General features: G+C 39.5%; 1 protein-coding gene and 1 non-coding gene across 2 annotated transcripts; one reads left to right on the top strand and one right to left on the bottom strand.

Annotated features, from left to right (window-relative positions):
• Positions 1-247: 247 nt before the first annotated feature.
• On the bottom strand, positions 248-1,429 carry LOC140181339 (uncharacterized). The gene has a single exon (XM_072224878.1). The coding sequence runs from the start codon at positions 1,427-1,429 to the stop codon at positions 248-250; it is 1,182 nt and encodes a 393-aa protein (XP_072080979.1).
• An 8,171-nt stretch (positions 1,430-9,600) lies between these two features.
• On the top strand, positions 9,601-9,708 carry LOC112773555 (small nucleolar RNA R71). The gene has a single exon (XR_003188100.1). It is a non-coding gene; the product is annotated as a small nucleolar RNA R71 (small nucleolar RNA).
• Positions 9,709-14,900: the final 5,192 nt, after the last annotated feature.

Here is a 14,900-nt window from a genome sequence, read left to right as displayed (position 1 = left end):
TATAAACCACAGAAGATAAGCTAATTGGCCTGACCTGTGTCATGTTTATAGCATTCGGAACCTTTGGGATTAAACAGATCTGTGTGTGGTTGAAACTCCTGAGTATTCTACCTCCAATAAAGAAGCTTCTCACTGCTCTAAACACATCCCCAGCCACGATGTCCCAGTAATAATGGAATAATTTTGTTGTGAACCCATCATCACCGGGTGCACTTTTAGAGTGCACACTAAACACAGCCCGTTTGACTTATTCTAGGGAAACTGGCCATAGTAGTCTTCTATTCATGGCTGAAGAAACTTTGGGAAGAAAGTCTTCAAATTCCACTTCCGGATCAGTTGAGTTGGTAGAAGAAAATATATCTCTAAAATATTCTTCTGCAACTAAGGCTATATCAGCTCGAGAGGTAGCAAAGCTCCCATCATTCCATTCTAATTTCCAGATTTTATTACGACGAACCCATGATTGAAAGGATTGGTGGAAGAATTTAGTGTTATTATCCCCTTCCTTCAGCCATTTTATCCGAGACTTCTCTTTCCAGTAGCTCTCCTCCCTACCATAAGTGTCCTCTAGCATATTTTCCAGCTCCTCAACCTCAATTCCTCCATTAATCCCTGTCTCTCTAAGCTCTTCTAGTTTTTTGAGAATCTCCTCGATATAAGCTTTAGAGTTGAATTTGGATATTTGCTGCCATTGCACAAGACGATGTCTGCAGAGTTTCAGTTTTTGAGCTAGAACAAACATCGCAGAACCTTCAAAGTAGGAGTTCCAGGCCTCAGTAATAACCCCTCTAATCACCTCGACCCCACACCATCTCTGTTGGAACTTAAACCTGCGTTTAGATTTTTCAATTTGAGGACTGGTATCCAATAATAAGGGGGCATGATCAGATCCATTTTCCTGTATCCTAGTCACTGTATTAGTAGGAAACGTGTGCAGCCAACTGTTGCTTACCAAAACACGGTCTAATCTTTCCAAAATCTGCTTTTCTCCTCTCCTTTTATTGGACCAAGTGAAATTCCTAACTACCATACCAAGATCCATCAAGCTACTTCCATCAATAAAGTTATTAAAATTTGAAATAGAGGACCAAGATTTCAACCCTTCACCCCTTTTCTCCTCCTGACTAACGATGGCATTGAAATCTCCCATCACAATCATTTCATTTTGCATTTGCTGTATAGTAGCTGACAGCTCCTGGAATTGACCAGCTCTAACTTGTTCATTTGTGTTAAGGTAAACACCAATTAAGCCCCAATTCAGTCCATTAGACAAGTCTTTGACCGTGACAGCAATGTAGTACTCTTTCTTCGAGACGATTTGCACTTCCACCCCTTCCTTCCAAGCCAAGACTAAGCCTCCCGCTACCCCAATCAGGCTCACAATTCTCCAAGACTCAAACCTGCATGCCCGTAGTGTCCTTTCCACCATTCGAGGTTGATTCTTAGTTTCACAAATAAATACCACCTCGTGGGAGTGGGATCGACAAATCCCTTTAAGATTTTGGATTGTCAGGGGTCTCCCCAAACCCCGACAGTTCCAACTTAAGATCTTCATGAGGTTTTGGATGCCAATTGACGGCTGGCACCCTCCACCTCCTTATTACCACATGAGGCTTCCTCCAAATAGGGCCTCTTTCAGCTGCCCGATGAGCGGATAATTTATACGCTTTTTGGCATTGTTTATAGTATGTTTTTAGTATGTTTTAGTTAGTTTTTATTATGTTTTTATTAGTTTTTATTTAAAAATCACATTTCTGGACTTTACTATGAGTTTGTGTGTTTTTCTGTAATTTCAGGTATTTTCTAGCTGAAATTGAGGGACCTGAGCAAAAATCTGATTCAGAGGCTGAAAAAGGACTGCAGATGTTGTTGGATTCTGACCTCCCTGCACTCGAAGTGGATTTTCTGGAGCTACAGAAGCCCAATTGGCGCGCTCTCAATTGCGTTGAAAAGTAGACATTCTGGGCTTTCCAGAAATATATAATAGTCTATACTTTGCCCAAGATTTGATAGCCCAAACCGGCGTTCCAAGTCAGCTTAAGAATTCTGGCGTCAAAACGCCAGAACTGGCACAAAAGCTGGAGTTAAACGCCCAAACTGGCACAAAAGCTGGCGTTTAACTCCAAGAAAAGCCTCTACACGTGAAAGCTTCAATGCTCAATCCAAGTACACACCAAGTGGGCCCGGAAGAAGATTTCTGCATTAATTACTTATTTCTGTAAACCCTAGGCTACTAGTATTATAAATAGGACCTTTTACTATTGTATTTTCATCTTGGTTCTTCGGGTTCCCTCTCTGGGGCCGAAGCCAATGACCACCATTATCACTTTTGTATTTTCAACAGTGGAGTTTTTACACATTATAGATTAAGGTGTGGAGCTCTGCTTTTCTTCATGAATTAATGCAAAGTACTACTGTTTTTCTATTCAATTCACGCCTACTTCTTCTCTAAGATTTTCATTCGCACACAAGAACATGATGAATGTGATGATTATGTGACACTCATCACCATTCTCACCTATGAACGCGTGCCTGACAACCACTTCCATTCTACATGCAAACTAGCTTGAATGTCTATCTCTTGGGTTTCTAATCTAAGATTAGAACCTTCGTGGTATAGGCTAGAGTTATTGGCGGCCATTCCTGAGATCCGGAACGTCTAAACCTTGTCTGTGGTATTCTGAGTAGGATCTGGAAAGGGATGACTGTGAGCTTCAAACTCGCGAGTGTTGGGCGTGTGACAGACGCAAAAGAACATTTTCATTGAGAGGACGGGAAGTAGCCATTGACAACGGTGATGCCCAACATAAAGCTTGCCATGGAAAGGAGTATGAATGATTGGAAGAAGGCAATAGAAAAGCAGAGGTTCAGGAGGAACAAAGCATCTTCATACGCTTATCTAAAATTCCTACCAATGAATTATATAAGTATCTCTATCTCTATCTTTATTTTATGTTTTATTCATCTTTTAATTATCAAATCCTGCATAACCATTTGAATCCGCCTGACTGAGATTTACAAGATGACCATAGCTTGCTTCAAGCCGACAGTCTCCGTGGGATCGACCCTTACTCACGTAAGGTATTTGGTGCACGAAATTGTGATCATCAACAATGGCGCCAAAGACTTGGAGCTCTCAAACGTGAGTCACACTTTGTCACAATTCCGCACAACTAACCAGCAAGTGCACTGGGTCGTCCAAGTAATAAACCTTACGTGAGTAAAGGTCGATCTCACGGAGATTGTCGGCTTGAAGCAAGCTATGGTCATCTTGTAAATCTCAGTCAGGCGGATTCAAATGGTTATGGAGTTTAAGGTGATGAAAATAAACATAAAATAAAGATAGAGATACTTATGTAATTCATTGGTGGATTTTAGATAAGCGTATGAAGATGCTTTGTTCCCCTTGAACCTCTGCTTTCCTATTGCCTTCTTCCAATCATTCATACTCCTTTCCATGGCAAGCATTATGTTGGGCATCACCGTTGTCAATGGCTACATCCCATCCTCTCAGTGAAAATGGTCCTGATGCTCTGTCACAACATCGGCTAATCAGCTGTCGGTTCTCGATCATGTCAGAATAGGATCCATTGATCCTTTTGCGTCTGTCACACGCCCCACAATCGCGAGTTTGAAGCTCGTCACAGTCATCCCTTCCCAGATCCTACTCAGAATATCACAGACAAGGTTTAGACGTTCTGGATCTCAGGAATGGCCGCCAATAATTCTAGCCTATACCATATTCAGAATATCACAGACAAGGTTTAGACGTTCTGGATCTCAGGAATGGCCGCCAATAATTCTAGCCTATACCACGAAGGTTCCAATCTTAGATTAGAAACCCAAGAGATACGCATTCAAGCCATTGCTATTAGAACAGAGGTGGTTGTCAGGCACATGTTCATAGGTGAGAATGATGATGAGTGACACGGATCATCACATTCATCAAGTTGAAGAACGAGTGAATATCTTGGAGAAGAAATAGACTTGAGTTGAATAGAAAAACAATAGTACTTTGTATTAATTCATGAAGAACAACAGAGCTCCACACCTTAATCTATGGTGTGTAGAAACTCCACCGTTGAAAATACAAAAGAACAAGGTCTAGGCATAGCCGAATGGCCAGCCTTCAAACGTGTCTAAGATAGCATAAGACTTCTCAAAAGATCAAAAGTATAAGGTCCTATTTATAGAGAACTAGTAGCCTAGGGTTTACAGAAATCAGTAATTAATGCAGAAATCTTCTTCCGGGCCCACTTGGTATGTGCTTGGGCTGAGCATTGAACCATTTTCGTGTAGAGACTTTTCTTGGAGTTAAACGCCAGCTTTTGTGCCAGTTTTGGAGTTAAACGCCAGAATTCTTGAGCTGACTTGGAACGCCTATTTGGGCCATCAAAACTTAGGCAAAGTATGAACTATTATGTATTGCTGGAAAGCCCAGGATGTCTAGTTTCCAACGCAATTGAGAGCGCGCCAATTGGGCTTCTGTAGCTCCAGAAAATCCACTTTGAGTGCAGAAAGGTCAGAATCCAACAGCATCTGCAGTCCTTTTTCAGCCTCTGAATCAGATTTTTGCTCAGGTCCCTCAATTTTAGCAAGAAAATACCTGAAATTATAGAAAAACACACAAACTCATAGTAAAGTCCAGAAGAGTGATTTTTATTTAAAAACTAATAAAAATATAATAAAAACTAATTAAAATATACTAAAAACATACTAAAAACAATGCCAAAAAGCGTATAAATTATCCGCTCATCACAACACCAAACTTAAATTGTTTCTTGTCCCTAAGCAACTAAAAATCAAATAGGATAAAAAGAAGAGAATATACAATGAATTCCAAAAACATCTATGAAGATCAGTATTAATTAGATGAGCTGGGCTTTTAGCTTTTTGCCTCTGAACGGTTTTGGCATCTCACTTTATCCCTTGAAGTTCAGAATGATTGGTATCTATAGGAACTCATAATCCAAATAGTGTTATTGATTCTCCTAGTTAGTATGTTGATTCTTGAACACAGCTACTTTATGAGTCTTGGCCGTGACCCTAAACATTTTGTTTTCCAGTATTACCACCGGATACATAAATGCCACAGACACATAACTGGGTGAACCTTTTCAGATTGTGACTCAGCTTCGCTAGAGTCCCCAATTAGAGGTGTCCAGAGCTCTTAAGCACACTCTTTTTGCTTTGGACCTCGACTTTAACCACTCAGTCTCAAGTTTTCACTTGACACCTTCACGCCACAAGCACATGGTTAGGGACAGCTTGGTTTAGCCGCTTAGGCCAGGATTTTATTCCTGTGGGCCCTCCTATCCACTGATGCTCAAAGCTTTGGATCCTTTTTATCACCCTTGCCTTTTGGTTTAAAGGGGTATTGGCTTTTTCTGCTTGCTTTTTCTTTTTTTTCTTTCTTTTTTCTTTTTTCTTTTTTTTCCGCATATATCCTTTTTCTGCAAGCTTTTCACTGCTTTTTCTTGCTTCAAGAATCAATTTTATGATTTTTCAGATCATCAAATAACATTTCTCCTTTTCCTATCATTCTTTCAAGAGCCAACAAGTTTAACATTCATAAACAATCAAATTCAAAAATATGCACTGTTCAAGCATTCATTCAGAAGAACAATAGTGTTGCCACCACATCAAATTAATTAAACTATTTTAAAATTTGAAATTCATGCACTTTTTTTTTCTTTTTCAATTAAAAATATTTTTCATTTAAGAAAGGTGATGGATTCATTTTCATAGCTTTAAGGCATATACACTAATGATCATGTAATAAAGACACAAACAAAGATAAACATAATGCATAATTTCCGAAAAACAGGAAAATAAAGAACAAGGAAGTTAAAGAACGGGTCAACCTTAGTGATGGCGGCTTGTTCTTCCTCTTGAAGATCTTATGGAGTGCTTGAGCTCCTCAATGTCTCTTCCTTGCCTTTGTTGCTCCTCTCTCATGGTTCTTTGGTCTTCTCTAATTTCATGGAGGAGGATGGAATGCTCTTGGTGCTCCACCCTTAGTTGTCCCATGTTGGAACTTAATTTCCCTAGGGAGGTGTTGATTTGCTCCCAATAGTTTTGTGGAGGAGAATGCATCCCTTGAGGTATCTCAGGGATTTCATGATGAGGAGTTTCCTCATGCTCTTGGTGAGGTTCTCTCACTTGTTCCATCCTTTTCTTAGTGATGGGCTTGTCCTCATCAATGAGGATGTCTTCCTCTATGTCAATTCTAGCTGAATTGCAAAGGTGACAAATGAGATGAGGGAAGGCTAACCTTGCCAAAGGAGAGGACTTGTCCGCCACCTTGTAGAGTTCTTGGGATATAACCTCATGAACTTCTACTTCCTCTCCAATCATGATGCTATATATCATGATAGCCCGGTCTATAGTAGCTTCGGACCAGTTACTAGTGGGAATGATTGAGCGTTGGATGAACTCCAACCATCCGCTAGCCACGGGCTTGAGGTCATGCCTTCTTAGTTGAACCGGCTTCCCTCTTGAATCTCTCTTCCATTGGGCGCCCTCTTCACAGATGTCCATGAGGACTTGGTCCAACCTTTGATCAAAGTTGACCCTTCTAGTGTAGGGGTGTGCATCTCCTTGCATCATAGGCAAGTTGAATGCCAACCTTACATTTTCCAGACTAAAATCTAAGTAATTCCCTCGGACCATTGTAAGCCAATTCTTAGGGTCCGGGTTCACACTTTGATCATGGTTCTTGGTGATCCATGCATTGGCATAGAACTCTTGAACCATTAAGATTCCGACTTGTTGAATGGGGTTGGTGAGAACTTCCCAACCTCTTCTTTGGATCTCATGTCGGATCTTCGGATACTCATTCTTTTTGAGTTTGAAAGGGACATCGGGGATCACTTTTTTCTTGGCCACAACTTCATAGAAGTGGTCTTGATGCACCCTTGAGAGGAATCTCTCCATCTCCCATGACTCGGAGGTGGAAGCTTTTGCCTTCCCTTTCCTCTTTCTAGAGGTTTCTCCGGCCTTTGGTGCCATAAATGGTTATGGAAAAACAAAAAGCTTTAGCTTTTACCACACCAAACTTAGAAGGTTGCTCATCCTCGAGCAAAAGAAGAAAGAAGAGAGTAGAAGAAGAAGAAATAGAGGAGATGGAGTGGGCTTTGTGTTTCGGCCAAGGGGGAGAAGTGGTGTTTAGGTTGTGTGAAAATGAAGGAGTGAAGATGGGTTTATATAAGAGTGAGAGGGTTGTGTTTGGTTCGGCCATTATGGGTGGGTTTGGAAGGAAAAGTGGTTTGAATTTGGATGGTGAGGTAGGTGGGGTTTTATGAAGGATGGATGTGAGTGGTGAAGAGAATGGTGGGATTTGATAGGTGAGGGGTTTTTGGGGAAGAGGTATTGAGGTGATTGGTGAATGGGTGAAGAAGAGAGAGAGTGGTGGGGTAGGTGGGGATCCTGTGGGGTCCACAGATCCTGAGGTGTCAAGGATATCTCATCCCTGCACCAAGTGGCGTGCAAAACGCCCCTTTTTGCCAATCCTGGCATTAAACGCCAGGCTGCTGCCCATTTCTGGCATTTAACGCCAGCTTCTTGCCTATTCCTGGCGTTAAACGCCAGTCTGGTGCCCTTTTCTGGCGTTAAACGCCCAGAATGGTGCCAGACTGGGCGTTTAACGCCCATTCTACTACCTTTACTGGCGTTTAAATGCCAGTAACTGTCTCCTCCAGGATGTTCTATTCTTCATTCTGTTTTTCACTTTGTTTTTGCTTTTTCAATTATTTTTGTGACTTCACATGATCATCAACCTACAGAAAACATAAAATAACAAAAGAAAAATAGAAATTTAATATAGATAAGTAAAAATTGGGTTGCCTCCCAACAAGCGCTTCTTTAATGTTAATAGCTTGACAGTGGGCTCTCATGGAGCCTCACAGATGTTCAGAGCATTGTTGGAACCTCCCAACACCAAACTTAGAGTTTGAATGTGGGGGTTCAACACCAAACTTAGAGTTTGGTTGTGGCCTCCCAACACCAAACTTAGAGTTTGACTGTGGGGGCTCTGTTTGACTCTGTATTGAGAGAAGCTCTTCATGCTTCCTCTACATGGTTACAGAGGGATATCCTTGAGCTTTAAACACAAGGGAGTCTTCATTCACTTGAATGATCAATTCTCCTCTGTCAACATCAATCACAGTTTTTTGCTGTGGCTAGGAAGGGTCTGCCAAGGATGATAGATTCATCCATACACTTCCTAGTCTCTAGGATTATGAAGTCAGCAGGGATGTACTGGCCTTCAACCTTTACCAAGACATCCCCTACAAGTCCATAAGCCTGTTTCTTTGAATTGTCTGTCATCTCTAGTGAGATTCTTGCAGCTTGTACCTCAATGATCCCTAGCTTCTCCATTACAGAGAGAGGCATAAGGTTTATGCTTGACCCTAGGTCACACAGAGCCTTCTCAAAGGTCATGGTGCCTATGGTACAAGGGATTGAGAACTTTCCAGGGTCCTGTCTCTTTTGAGGTAATCTCTGCCTAGTCAAGTCATTTAGTTCTTTGATGAGCAATGGAGGTTCATTCTCCTAAGTCTCATTACCAAATAACTTGGCATTTAGCTTCATGATTGCTCCAAGATACTTAGCAACTTGCTCTTCAGTGACATTTTCATCCTCTTTAGAGGAAGAATACTCATCAGAGCTTATGAAAGGCAAAAGTAAATTCAATGAAATCTCTATGGTCTCAGAATGAGCCTCAGATTCCCATGGTTCCTAATTAGGGAACTCCTTGGAGGTCAGTGGATGTCCATTGAGGTCTTCCTCAGTGGAGATCACTGCCTCTTCCTCCTCTCCAGGTTCGGCCATGTGAGACGTGTTTATGGCCTTGCACTCTCTCTTTGGATTCTCTTCTATATTGCTTGGGAGAGTACTAGGAGGGAGTTCAGTAATTTTCTTACTCAGCTGACCCACTTATGCCTCCAAATTTCTAATGGAGGACCTTGTTTCAATCATAAAACTTTGAGTGGTTTTAATTAGATCAGAGACAATGGTTGCTAAGTCAGAGTGGCTTTGCTTAGAATTCTCTATTTGTTGCTGAGAAGATGATGGAAAAGGCTTGCTATTGCTAAACCTGTTTTTTCCACCATTATTGTTGTTGAAACTTTGTTGAGGTCTCTGTTGATCCTTCCATGAGAGATTTGGATGATTTCTCCAGGAAGGATTATAGGTGTTTCCATAGGGTTCTCCCATTTAATTCACCTCTTCCGTTGCTGGGTTCTCAGGATCATAAGCTTCTTCTTCAGAGGAAGCTTCCTTAGTACTGCCTGTTACTGCTTGCATTTCAGATAGATTCTGAGAAATCATATTGACTTGTTGGGTCAATATTTTATTCTGAGCCAATATGGCATTCAGAGTATCAATCTCAAGAACTCCTTTCTTCTGAGTTGTCCCATTATTCACAGGATTCCTTTCAGAAGTGTACATGAATTGGTTATTTGCAACCATTTCAATGAGTTCCTGAGCTTCTGCAGGCATCTTCTTCAGATGAAGAGATCCTCCAGTAGAGCTATCCAATGACATCTTGGATAGTTCAGACAGATCATCATAGAAAATACCTATGATGCTCCATTCAGAAAGCATGTCAGAAGGACATCTTCTGATCAATTGCTTGTATCTTTCCCAAGCTTCATAGAGGGATTCACCTTCCTTCTGTCTGAAGGTTTGGACTTCCACTCTAAGCTTGCTCAATTTTTGAGGTGGAAAGAACTTTGCCAAGAAGGCATTGACTAGCTTTTCCCAAGAGTTCAGGCTTTCCTTAGGTTGTGAATCCAACCATGTTCTAGCTTTGTCTCTTACAGCAAAAGGAAAGAGCATAAGTCTGTAGACTTCAGGGTCAACCCCATTGGTCTTGACAGTGTCACAGATTTGTAAGAACTCGGCTAAGAACTAATGAGGATCTTCCAATGGAAGTCCATGAAACTTGCAATTCTGTTGCATTAGAGAAACTAATTGAGGCTTAAGCTCGAAGTTGTTTGCTCCAATGGCAGGGATAGAGATGCTTCTCCCATAGAAATCAGGAGTAGGTGCAGTAAAGTCACCAAGCACCTTCCTTGCATTGTTGGCATTGTTGTTGTTTTCGGCTACCATGGTTTCTTCTTCTTTGAAGAGCTCTGTTAGGCCCTCTAAAGAGAGTTGTGTTTTGGTTTCTCTTAGCTTTCTCTTCAAGGTCCTTTCAGGTTCAGGATCAGCTTCAACAAGAATGCTTTTATCTTTGCTCCTGCTCATATGAAAGAGAAGAGAACAAGAAAGTATGGAATCCTCTATGTCACAGTATAGAGATTCCTTGAAGTGTCAGAAGAAAAGAAGAATAGAAGGAGGAGGTGGAGAAGAGGGAATTCGAACTTATCAAGAAGGACAGAGTTTGAATTGCACCTTGATGAGGAGTCTTAGTCCCTTAAATAGAAGGATGTGAGAAGAGGAGAAGAAATTTTCGAAATTAAAGTAAGAGATTTTAAAAATTTGGTAATTGGTTTTCGAAAACTAAGATTGAGAAAGAAATCAAGTGATTTTTGAAAAAGATTTTGAAATCAGAAATTAAAAAGATATGATTGAAAATTAATTTTGAAAAAGGGTGTGATTGAAAAGATATGATTGAGAAGATATGATTGAAAATCAAATTAAAAAGAGAAAGTTTTAAAACTAAAGTTGATTACTTGACTAACAAGAAATTAAAAGATATGATTCTAAAATTTAAAATTTGATCCTTTCTTAATAGGCAAGTAACAACTTGAAAATTTTTGAAGTAAATCTTGAATTGAAGCAAGGATTTTTGAAAATAGTAAAAATAAATATAAAATAGAAAGAAATTGATTTTGAAAGATATATGATTGAAAAGATATGATTTGAAAAAGATTTGATTTTGAAAAATTATGAAAACTTGAAAAAAATGTGAATTAAAAACAAAATCTTCCCTCTAGTGTCATTTTGAGCCCTCAAATAAATAAGAACGAGGCCCGTCCCAGAAATGGGGCAGGGAAGGAGAAGTGGGCATGTGGGTCTCCCATCCTACCTCCCCGCCCTTTGAAGTAGAGAGGGAGAAATGGATAGAGGCAATCTATTTATTGAATATGAATATGAAAGGGATCCCAATAGCAATAGGAAAGAGAGAGAAGACCATGTCGAAAGGCTTAATATACATGCATAGATAGTGGTCTAATGACAAGGGCCGACGACGGAAGCTCGGGGCGGAGCCGTATGATGCGGAAGTCTCACGTACGGCAAATCTCTACCTTTTTGGGCGTTAAACGCCCAGCCAGGTACCCTGGCTGGCGTTTAAACGCCAGTTTTCCTTCTTCACTGGGCGTTTTGAACGCCCAGCTTTTTTTGTTTTATTCCTCTGCTGAATGTTCTGAATCTTCAATTCTCTGTATTATTGACTTGAAAAGACATAGTTTTAAAAAAATATTTTTGAATTTTTTATGATGGGAATCAATAAAAATGCGACTAAGATCAAATAAACAATGCATGTAAGACATCAAACTTAAAAGTTTGTATACTAAGGACTATAACAATGTAAAAATGCATGTAAGAAACAACAAAACATACAAAACAAGAGAATTTGAAGATCAGAGCAATGAAATCATCAAGAACAACTTGAAGATCAATGAAGAACAATATGTATAAATTTTCAAAAATTAGAAGGATAAAGACATGCAATTGACACCAAACTTAAAATTAGACAATAGATTCAAACAAGAAATATAAAATATTTTTGGTTTTATGATTTTAAAATTTTTTTGTATTTTTTTCGAAAATTATATAGAAAAGAAAATAAAGAGAATCAAAACTTTTAATAAGAATTCTAGGAATCATGCAATGTTAGTCTAAAGCTTCAGTCTAAAAAGGATTAGACATGTTTGGCCAAGCTTTAGCAGGACATTACATTCAATAGCTAAATTGATGAGAATCAATCAGCTTTTGTGATGGTGGGAACATCACCTTGAAACTCTAGAATTCATTCTTAAAAATTCTGAAGAAAAGATACCTAATCTAAGCAACAAGATGAACCGTCAGTTGTCCAAACTCGAACAATCCCTGGCAACGGCGCCAAAAATTTGGTGCACGAAATTGTGATCATCAACAATGGCGCCAAAGACTTGGAGCTCTCAAATGTGAATCACACTTTGTCACAATTCCGCACAACTAACTAGCAAGTGCACTGGGTCGTCCAAGTAATAAACCTTACGTGAGTAAGGGTCGATCCCACGGAGATTGTCGGCTTGAAGCAAGCTATGGTCATCTTGTAAATCTCAATCAGGCAGATTCAAATGGTTATGGAGTTTAAGGTGATGAAAATAAACATAAAATAAAGATAGAGATACTTATGTAATTCATTGGTGGATTTCAGATAAGCGTATGAAGATCCTTTGTTCCCCTTGAACCTCTGCTTTCCTATTGCCTTCTTCCAATCATTCATACTCCTTTCCATGGCAAGCTTTATGTTGGGCATCACCGTTGTCAATGGATACATCCCGTCCTCTCAGTGAAAATGGTCCTGATGCTCTGTCACAACATCGGCTAATCAGCTGTTGGTTCTCGATCATGTCGGAATAGGATCCATTGATCCTTTTGCGTCTGTCACATGCTCCACAATCGCGAGTTTGAAGCTCGTCACAGTCATCCCTTCCTAGATCCTACTCAAAATACCACAGACAAGGTTTAGACGTTCCGGATCTCAGGAATGGCCGCCAATAATTCTAGCCTATACCACGAAGGTTCCAATCTTAGATTAGAAACCCAAGAGATACGCATTCAAGCCATTGCTAGTAGAACAGAGGTGGTTGTCAAGCACATGTTCATAGGTGAGAATGATGATGAGTGTCACGAATCATCACATTCATCAATTTGAAGAACGAATGAATATCTTGGAGAAGAAATAGACTTGAGTTGAATAGAAAAACAATAGTACTTTGTATTAATTCATGAAGAACAACAGAGCTCCACACCTTAATCTATGGTGTGTAGAAACTCCACCGTTGAAAATACATAAGAACAAGGTCTAGGCATGACCGAATGGCCAACCTTCAAACGTTTCTAAGATCGCATAAGACTTCTCAAAAGATCAAAAGTATAAGGTCCTATTTATAGAGAACTAGTAGCCTAGGGTTTACAGAAATCAGTAATTAATGCAGAAATCTTCTTTCGGGCCCACTTGGTGTGTGCTTGGGCTGAGCATTGAAGTATTTTCATGTAGAGACTTTTCTTGGAGTTAAACGCCAGCTTTTGTGCCAGTTTGGGCGTTTAACTCCATCTTTTGTGCCAGTTTTGGAGTTAAACGCCAGAATTCTTGAGCTGACATGAAACACCTGTTTGGGCCATCAAATCTTGGGCAAAGTATAAACTATTATATATTTCTGGAAAGCCCAGAATGTCTACTTTCCAACGCAATTGAGAACGCACCAATTGGGCTTCTATAGCTCCAGAAAATTCACTTTGAGTGCAGGGAGGTCAGAATCCAACAGCATCTGCAGTCCTTTTTCAGCCTCTGAATCAGATTTTTGCTCAGGTCCCTCAATTTCAGCAAGAAAATACCTGAAATTACAGAAAAATACACAAACTTATAGTAAAGTCTAGAAGAGTGATTTTTATTTAAAAACTAATAAAAATATAATAAAAACTAACTAAAATATACTAAAAACATACTAAAAACAATGCCAAAAAGCATATAAATTATCCGCTCATCAGTATTACTTGGACGACCCAGTGCACTTGTTGGTTAGTTGTGCGGAATTGTGACAAAGTGTGATTCACGTTTGAGAGCTCCAAGTCTTTGGCACCATTGTCGATGATCACAATTTCGTGCACCAAGTTTTTGGCGCCATTGCCGGGGATTGTTCGAGTTTGGACAACTGACGGTTCATCTTGTTGCTTAGATTAGGTAATTTTACTTTTTATTTTCGAAATTTTTTTATAAATTTTTTTTTTTATTTTGTTCCTCAGAGTTTTTAAGAATGAATTCTAGAGTTTCATGATGATCTGTTGAAGTCTGGCTGGCTGTGAAGCCATGTCTAATCTTATTGGACCGAGGTTTCAACTTATCATCACAAGAGCTTGTTGATTTCTATCAATTTTGCTGTTGTTAGCAATGATCTGCTAAAGCTTGGCTGGCCATTGGCCATGTCTAGTGTTTTGGACCGGAGCTTCCATTGAAAGCTTGGCTGGCTAGTAAGCCATGTCTAATTCCTGGACCGGAGTCTTAGACTAGCATTGCAATGATTCTTGGAACTCTTATTAAAAATTTTGAATCCCATTATTTTCTTTTCCACTCAATTTTCGAAAAATCACAAAAAAAAATTATAAAACCATAAAAATAAAAAATATTTTATGTTTCTTGTTTGAGTCTAATATCAATTTTTTAAGTTTGGTGTCAATTGCATGTCTTTATTCTTCTTGCATTTTTTTGAATATATGCATTATGTTCTTCATTGATCTTCAAGTTGTTCTTGATGATTTCAGTGCTCTGATCTTTAGTTTCTCTTATTCTGTGTCTTTTGTTGTTTCTTACATGCATTTTCAAATTGTTAAAGTCCTTAGTATACAAACTTCTAAGTTTGGTGTCTTGCATGCATTGTTTATTTGATCTTAGTTGCATTTCTATTGTTTCTCATCATTAAAAATTCAAAAAAAAAATTCAAAAATTTTTTCAAAATTGTGTCTTTTCAAGTCAATAACACAGAGAATTGAAGATTCAGAACATTCAGCAGAGGAATTACACAGAAAAAGCTGGGCATTCAAAACGCCCATTGATGAAGGAAAATTGGCATTTAAACGCCAGCCAGGGTACCCTGGCTGGGCGTTAAACGCCCAAAAAGGTAGGATTTTGGGCGCTAAACGCCAGAATGGATGCCATTCTGGGCGTTTAACGCCAGGATGAC

Source organism: Arachis hypogaea, chromosome 18 (assembly GCF_003086295.3).
Source record: "Arachis hypogaea cultivar Tifrunner chromosome 18, arahy.Tifrunner.gnm2.J5K5, whole genome shotgun sequence".
Taxonomy (NCBI): domain Eukaryota; kingdom Viridiplantae; phylum Streptophyta; class Magnoliopsida; order Fabales; family Fabaceae; genus Arachis; species Arachis hypogaea.
The sequence above is the reverse complement of the archived record's forward strand: the minus strand, read 5'-3'. Positions and strand labels throughout refer to the sequence as shown.

Bases quoted from the DNA above. Each gene is read 5' to 3' on its own strand.
- LOC140181339 (XM_072224878.1), bottom strand. From the start codon at position 1,429: ATGGTGGAAAGGACACTACGGGCATGCAGGTTTGAGTCTTGGAGAATT.